The sequence below is a fragment of the Otolemur garnettii genome, unplaced genomic scaffold (assembly GCF_000181295.1).
Source record: "Otolemur garnettii isolate 467f Iridium unplaced genomic scaffold, OtoGar3 scaffold00022, whole genome shotgun sequence".
NCBI classification, from domain to species: Eukaryota; Metazoa; Chordata; class Mammalia; order Primates; family Galagidae; genus Otolemur; species Otolemur garnettii.
In genome coordinates, this window is record NW_003852417.1 from 21267849 (window position 1) to 21276863 (window position 9015).

The 9015-nt window shown below is 35.0% G+C and overlaps 1 protein-coding gene across 2 annotated transcripts in view; it reads left to right on the forward strand.

The window, feature by feature from the left end:
- Nucleotides 1–9015, forward strand: part of LCLAT1 (lysocardiolipin acyltransferase 1) — a 187397-nt gene that overhangs the window by 71176 nt on the left and 107206 nt on the right. For both annotated transcript variants that reach the window (XM_003787505.3, XM_023511889.1), the window contains one exon: nucleotides 5272–5440. In XM_003787505.3, coding sequence (XP_003787553.3) covers nucleotides 5276–5440 — 165 coding nt within the window. In that variant the 5' untranslated portion in view covers nucleotides 5272–5275. The remainder of the gene's footprint in view (nucleotides 1–5271; nucleotides 5441–9015) is intronic.

The following is a 9015-nucleotide window of genomic DNA, read 5'->3' on the forward strand; positions in this document are numbered from 1 at the left end:
TATATGTTAAATATATGTTTATATGTGTTAATATATAAACATAAACATGTATGTTTATATATGTTTATATATTCTATGTATATAATAATATACATATAATAAACATACGTTGCTTGGTATATTATTGTTTATATATGTATATAATAATATACATATAATAAACACATATGTATATAAACATATATAAAAGTCAGCACAAGTTAATTTTCAATTCCCTACCCCTCCTTTTTTGGAGGGGAATTTCTGGAGTTTTCCAGTTAGTAGAGTAGATGAAAGAAGACTAATATCAATGTAATGTGGTTGCCTGGTTTTGTGGGTAATTTATTGACTCCTAGTTTTAACAGTTGCTTAAACTTTCAGTTGCTTAAACATTTGACTTAATTCTTTATGTACTTTTATTACTCATTATTTACTTTTTTAGCCTTTATTTTTTCACTATCTGCAGTTCTGAACATTGAATTTTCTGGGAGTGTCCTTAGTTATAGGTTCTTTTTCACAGTTCTTTCATTATAAACAGTGCCAAGTACTTGTTGAGAGATTCAAATCCCTCATTTCTTCACCTATAAATTGTATTGATATAATCAATACCTTACTTTGGGGGCTTTTGTTTGGATTAGATGAGAATGTAAAGTGCCTATTTTAGGACACACTTGATATTATCAAGGGATATAACAAGGTCCTTTTGAAACCTCAAATTTACAAATATACTATAGCATATTACCCTCCCCAGGAAGTGTATTTGAAGGCCCTTTAGCATATTGGACAGTTGGCCAGAGTCATTGCTACCTAAATGATTTGTTTTTTGACATCAACCTTGTAGTGTTCACAATTGAACTTTTGAGTTTCAACAAAATTAGAGATTGCTTCCATGAGCAATCTTTGGGTTGCTCATGAATAGCTGAATTTCTGTGTGTCAAATATGTAAATACTAATATCCTCTATAAAGTGCCTGACAAATATTAAGTGGTCAAAAGGTAGCCTATATTTAGATTTCTGTGTTAATAGAGGCCTTAGAGAGAATTTTTCTATCTTCCTCATTTTACAATGAGGTGGCCAGGTTAAGTAATGTCTTAGTGATTATCTCTGGCTGTTGAGTGTTAAAAGTTGCATTAGTCTCTGCTGGCTCTGATACCAGCATCTGTCAGTTCTGGGATTTTGCCCAGTTCCATGCCCTGTCTGTTTTGAAGTCTAGAGAAGGCTCTTCACAAAACCAGTCTGTATTGAGTCCGTGCATATGTAGACGTTTTTGCTTTAAACATTTACTCTAAAAAAAGAGTCTTACGCTTTAGGTTTTTTTTCCTCCCCTGGTGACACGGTAAAGTTAGTAGTTGTGGCTGTGCTGGGTTGAGTGTGTGTACTTTGTCCCTAGGACCTGTGCTTTAGTCATTTCTTGCAGCCCCCTAGTGTGTATCCGATACCTCAGTGATACCTGATGAGTTACAGCTCCTGTTAAGCCAGGCAGTTTCAAATTTCTGTGACTCTGCTTGTTATTGCTTGGTATATTCTCTCCCTTCCCCATAACCATTCACCTTCCAGAAATCTAATGCCTTCTTTAATTCTTCTTAGCAGAGTTCATCTTGTCTGCTTTGATCTACCCTTAACACCTATTGCAAACCTCTTTATACCATTACTATAGCATGTATCAGTGAATTGTAGTAATTTATTTTCACACTTAGCTTCTCTACCTGACTGCAAGAGCAATGCTAGTTAATAACACTTGTTATATGAATAAAATAAGAGGATTCTGTGAAGTGAAATACGTTTTCTTCTTTAGCAAGTAACTATCATAAGTATCCCTAAAGGATTCCCTTAATCCTTGTCAAGGAGTGTCCTGCCACACTGTCGTTCTCCAGGAATAATATATGCAACTGAACAAGAAGTCAAGGTGGGCTTGGTCTTGGTTCATGTGCTCTGTTTTGTCTTTTGTTTCATATTGGAACTGTTTGATCCACAGATGATTAGATACCAGGGACAAACAAACAAAATTAGAATCAGATAATGAGCTAGGAAGTTAGTGGGATAAGTGGAGATTATATTAATTTACTGAAGGAAAACTGGTTGTTTAGGAAAAAGTTGTTGGGATACACTTAAAGTATGCTTAGTTTTTCAGGATTATCTACAATTTATTTTTGTATGTCTGTATTTGGCAGTATAATCTATTGTGTCATTTTAAAACTATGCTTATTTCTTCTCCAAATGGCCTTTTTAAAAGAAAGCTATTAGTAGTATACAAAGAATGTACAACAATGATATTAAATTGCAGTATTTGTAATTATGTTTCAATGATGTGACCTTTATTATTTACTTTAAAGATTTTATAAGATTAGATATTTGGTTTATCAGTCATCTTATCAGGCTTTCTTCCAGCAGAAGCTGGCAACTCCCATTCCTTGCCTTCCCCAAGTTTGCTGTGCTCTATGAGGACAGACAATTGAGTTCTCAAACTCATCCTAGAAGAAGTACTTCATACCTCATTGCTGAATATCATACAGTCACCTTCAACATACTCCCCTTGAGAAGCTACGTACCGTGTCAGAGTCTAGTCTGCCTTTCAAAGCAATTTTGGAGCTCTTTTTCTGAATGGCCTTCAGAGCTGTCATTGTATGAGGTCTTGACAGTTAAGTTTGTGAACCCATCCTAGAAAAAGTACATCACTCTTTGCTGAATATCTGTACAGTCACCTTTGGAGTATCCTCCTTGGCCATCTGATGACCATAGTGGTATTTGGCAATGAGGTTTAGAATTGTAACATCTTTATTTTATTGTCCAATTAAAGTGTGTCCTATCTTGAGTCTGACTTCTTTCACTCAGCACAATGTGTTTGAGATTGACTGAAGACGTTGCACAAATCAATAGTCTGTCCTTATTGCTGAGTAGTATTGCCAATGGGTGGATGTGCTATAGTTTGTTTCTACATTCACCCCGATTGACATTTGGGTTTCAGCTTTTAGCAATAGTGAGTGTTGCTATAAATATGTACAGGTTTTTGTGTGAACATAAGTTTCCTTATGTTCTGGGTATGCACTCGTGAAAGTTCTGGGTTATATAGTCAGTGTACATTTAACATTTTAAGAAACTGCCAAACTGTTTTTCATAGTGGCCACACCATTTTTCATTCTCACTAGCAAAGTATGTGAGTTCTGGTTGTACCACATCCTTCCCAGCACTTGGTATTGTTAATTGCTTGATTTTATATTTTTAAAATTTTAGCTATTCAAAATAAGCATGTAGTTTGCTAATTCTTTCCCCCCCCAGTGGGGAAATTATTTTTCTTTCTTTCTTTTTTCTTTATTAAATTACAACTATGTACATTAATGCACTTATGAGGCATGATGTGCTGACTTTCTATACAATTTGGAATGCTTACATCAAACTACTTAACATAATCTTCACCTCACTTGTCCATCAATCCCTTGAGAATTGGAAGAGGATACAGAATAAAGACAGATTAAATGCAGAGCTAGGGAAAAGCGCCTTGGGATGGTAAAATCATTAGAAACATTAAAACTCTGAAAATAATAAATGGCCTTAAAATTTATATATTAAAAAAGATATTCCAGAGATCAAGACCTGTGAATATTTAAAAAGAACACAAGAGGAAACAGAAATAAAATTTGAAATGTCATGGTGCATTTTAAAAATGTCAGACAGACAACAAAACAGGTCAAATCCCTTACCAACCACAGAATCAAGTTTATCTGCATACTAAGTATATTTTTAAATCTCCACCAATACTTGACTAAGTATATTTTGAAATCTTTACCCAAACCCTTCAAAGCACAAACAGAGTAAATATATACTAAGAACTGACTTTCTGCTAAATTGTAGATCTGAACTTCTACGAAGTACAATGAGAGAGCAACAGTGGAGGAGAGACCACTGGGAAGGAGAGAGCCAAACAATTCCCACTGCTGGCCTGGGGTTGCCCACACAACACATGCTCAACTTTTCTTGGAGGCTCAAGCCCTCCTCTTTGCATAAAAAGACACCATAAAGAGCTTCTCCCCAGTCTGTAACTGAAAAAGCTTTCCTTAAGGGGGGGGACCCCCCACACACAAAAGATAAGGTTTAGGTTGTAAAATCAAAGGTGTGATATATTCATTTTGAACCATGTTTCCAGCTTTATTTGAAAAGATCACTATTTTGGTTTTGAAGACCATCCCCACCCCTCAACATCCTTTGGCAAATGGGTTAGTAAAGCCAGTGAGGAGTCTGACTTCTACTTAACCCTTCAGCTCATAAAGAGGCAGTTTAAGACCAGGTGCCTCAGATGTTATTTTGACATTTTAACGTAAAGATTGAACATTTATAGATTAAAAAAAAAAAATTAGTGTACTCTGTTTAACTGCCATTGATTTAAGGTATACAGTAATAACCCCTTATCTGAGGTTTCAGTTACTTGGAGTTAACTGTGGTCTGAAGATAATTAAATGAAATTTTATGCATAAATAACTTACACGTTTTAAATTGTGCACTGTTTTGAAGAAAACTTGTACCATCTCTCTCAGTCCTGCCTGAGATGTGAATTTTCTCTTTGTTCTAAGTATTCATGCTGTCTGTATCCCCCCACCTCTGCTACTAGTTCCTTAGTAGCTACGGGTAGTCAGATTGTCACAATAGGGCAGTGTTTATGTTCAAGTAACCCTTGTTTTACTTAATGCTTTATCAATAATAACTTGTTATTAACTGTACCTAATTTATAAGTTAAACTTTATTATGGGTATGTATGTATACGTATTAGAAAAAAGCATAGTATATACATAGGGTTTGATACTCCCCAAAGTTTTAGGCATCTACTAGGGTCTTAGAGCGTACCCCCCTTGGAGAAAGGGGAACTACTGTGCTCACTCTTAGGGAGTTCTCTGCAGTTCTTCATCTGTTATGTCTGCTTCTGAGGAGAACAAGAAAGCCTCTGGAATTTTTCAAAATTTTGTTCTAGATAATATCCTGGAAAAGAAAATATTCAGTTTTATTTTAAATACTAATAACCTGATTTAAAAAGAAAGGCTTTTTAAATAAGGCAACATTTCGTTTGTAGGTCAGATATTCTCTCTGTCAAAAGTATTATTTCTTAACGTACTAGTAACTTGTTAGGCCTACAGAATGTGTAACGGGGTCACATCTGTGAAGTTCGGGTTCTTACGTTGTTTATGAGAACCTTTTCATGGCTCTATAATTAAAGAATATTATGCGCATCATTCTGAAATTGAATTTGAGCAGATAAATGTGCAATAACAAAATACAACTTTTTTTTTTTAATATATCTTTCAGAATCATGGTGTCATGGAAAGGGATTTACTTTATACTCACTCTATTTTGTGGAAGCTTTTTTGGAAGCATTTTCATGCTGGGTCCCTTTTTACCACTGATGTTTATAAACCCATCTTGGTATCGCTGGATCAACAACCGCCTTGTGGCAACCTGGCTCACACTACCTGTGGTAAGTCATACACCAAAGAAGGAGACTATCAGCTTGTGCCACAGTGGCCCAAGTTTTGAATTTCTTAAAATCAGATTGGATTATAGGAGAAACATAAGTCCTTTATGTCATATAAGAGGGATATTAGATTTCAAAGGAGGGAAAATAGGAAAACTAGAGAGAAATAAAAATTAATTTGTGTCTTTGAATAAAATACCTCATTAAGAGCGATATTCAAAATTAAAAATTTTTCATATTTATAAATTCTTTTTTATTGTTGAGGTGTACTTTGCATATAATAACATGCGTGAATGTTAAAGGTACAGATTGAAGAATTTTTATATCATTAATTTTGCATTTTTTTCTGAAACAATAATTAAGATTCACATAATGTTTTTTTTACTTGAGACATTAATGTGATTGATTCATTTCAGTAATCACAGAATTTAGGAACAGAGTGATTTCTTATGTCAGATAAGGTTACCGACGTCTGTAAGCTCAAAGCATCAAAGTGCCTACAAAATATGCAGTAGAGGCATTAGAATCTTGCTCTGAGCACAGCCTTTTGATCCTGAGCTGATGACTTCTGTAGAATTCCAGCCCAGATTTCTTCAACTTTCCCTGTTGTTGCTAACAGCAGCCCTTCTCCAAATATTGGGTGAGGTGTGTGTAGTTGCCTTTACCTTGAGTATTCAGGTTCTATTTCCTGAGAACGTTCTGGTACTTAATTTTTCCTGATCAACAGCTAGAACTTAATGATACTAGGCTTATTGATCTATTGTGGCAGAGAGGTGCTGAGTCTAATACCTGAAAAGAGAAACAAGAGGGGAATACAGTCATCTTACCTGTTTTTTAAAAATGAAAATGCCAATTTCCCCCCAGGAAGTAGACTACCTGCCATGTTATGTTTATAGAGAGGAAATTTCCAATCTAATGGCTGCTGACCCTTTGGATGAAGGTTGACTGGGATATATTTGGAAATCAAAGTAAAACCCAAGGGTAATGATGCTCATAGCTGTTTATGATGTAAGTGGTAGACACTGTGGTAGATATTGTGCTAGTTAGGAGGATGGCTTCAAGTGCCACCTTTATTCCCATTTTACAGAAGAGTAAATAGGAACTTTGAGAAATTAAATACATTGTTCCAGGTCATGCATGTAAGCAAATCATTTAATCAGAACTGAGATTAGATACAGTTTGTCTTATGTTAGGGCCTTATAGTAAAACTCCCAAAGATTGCAGAGAGCCAGATGGAGCCTTAATAGATCCCTGTGTGGGAGGTTCAGTGGCACCTCATGAGTGTTTCACAAGAAAGTTTAGAGTTCTATCTGGGAATGCCTGATGTGAGAAAAAAGATCTGAGAAATTAAAAAACTAGCAATAAAATCAGTGTCAGTAATAGGGTGATTTCCCTCACAGTTCAAGAGGAAAGTTTGGCAAGAAATAGTCATAGATCCCTCCAATCCCCCTCCCTGCACCCATTCCCCCCCTCCAACCTCCCCGTATTCTTAGACTGTTATTAGGTTATAGCTTTCATATAAAAGGTATAAATTAGTTTCACAATAGGGGTGTGTACATTGGATACTTTTTCTTCCATTCTTGTGATACTTTGCTATTGGAGGGAACACTTCTGAGGTTTATCTTACAAGGGTACAAGTGAATCTTTCTAAGAGTAGAATGTGAACGTTTTAAAACAATAACTAAGAAAATGACATGAAGGCTATGTTAACCAGTTTGATGGAAGTGTTTCGGATTGTGTGTCAAAACCCCACACTGTACCCCAGAAGTGCATTAATGTACATAGTTACCATTCAATAAAAAAAATAAAAAAATAAAAAGTCATAGAAAGCCTTCTCTTTTGCTAAAGAAGCCGAAGGCATAGGATGATGAAATACCTGAATGAAGTGTATGGGAATATTTCAGGGTCATACTAGCCTTGGTCTCAGTATTTTGCTGATTCCATAAAATGAGCTGTGCAGTGTTCCTCCTCTTCTGTTATTTGGAAGAGTTTGTGTAAGATTGGATTTTTTTTTGATACTTTATAGATTTCACCAGTTTAGCTATCTGAATGTAGAGTTTTCTTTGTAGGAAAAAACAAGGATAGTTTATTTAATAGAAAATTGGCCTAATCACAGTTTCTATATTTTGTCAATTTTGGTCAGGCATGTTTTTTTTAAGGAATTTGTCCATTTGTTCTTTTCTTCTTTGTTGTCAAGTTTTAGGCAGAAATTAATTTGTAATATTCCATTATATTGTCCTTTTACTGCCTGTGAGATCTGCGATGATATCCCCTTATTCATTTCTGTTACTGGTATTCTGTTCTAGTATTCAGTCTTACTAGGAGTTTGTCAGTTCTGTTAACTTTATCAGCGAACCAACTTTGGCTTTGTTAATTTTTTCTATTTTGTGATTTTATTGATTTTTAATATTTAATTTTTTTTTACTTTGGATTTAAATTGCTCTTTTAATCTAAGCTTCTTAAAGTAGAAATTTAAGCCATTAATTTTTAAATATTTCTTTTCTACTATGAACTTTAAAGATATACATTTCTCTTTCAGCATTGTATTAGCTGCATCCCATAATTTTGGCATATTTTAATTATTGCATTATATAGTTTCAAGTGTTTTCTAATTACCCTTGGGATTTCTTTTTGGATTGTAGGCTATGTAGAATTATGCTCCCTAATTTAATATTTTGGGTATTTTCTAGCTATTTTGTGGTTATTGATTTTAAATTTAATTACTTTGGGGTCAGAGAAGAAGTTCTATAAGATTTCAGTCTTTGGAAATTTATTGAGATTTGTTTTATTTTTAATTTTAATTTTTTTATTAAATCGAACATAGATCATATATACATTATTGCATTTATGGGGTACAATGTGCTGATTTCATATAGAATTAGAAATGCTTACATCACAGTGGTTAATATTAAGGTGACCAGACATCCTGCTTTTGGCGGGACAGTCCCGATTATTAACAATTTGTCCTGCATCCAGTGGCATTTTAAAAAAGTCCCAGTTTTTGGAAAGAATGCATGATAAGCTAAGGAACAGCTGGAGAATGGAAAGGGAATATACGGTTTTCAGGTACTGAAAAGGTTAATGTAACTACATTTGGGAATGAAGAGGTTAATGTAATTTCACTTGGAAATGAAAAGGCTAATACAAGCTCCCTACTCCCCTCCTGGGCAAGGTATCAGAAGGAGGCTGGCTCCCTCCCTTGCTTCTAGGCAAGGACAATTAACTCAGAAGGAGCCAAACTGTCTGGAACAAACAAGTAGCCCCCCCTCTAGAGTAAGGTGACCAGACATCCTACTTTTGGCGGGACAGTCCCAATTTTTAACAATTTGTCCTGTGTCCTGTGGTGTTTTAAAAAAAGCCCTGATTTTTGGAAAGAACGCACAACAAGCTAGGGAACATGGGAGAACAGGAAGGGAATATACAGTTTTGGGCTGCCATGTGGCTATTTCGCCAGGATATATGTTTTATATTATTTTTGTTAATTTTATAATGTTAAACTTTAATAATAACAAATAATTGTTGAGAACTGATTATTGAGAACTGCTTATCAGTGTTTGCATTGTTGTCAGCCCCCCCCC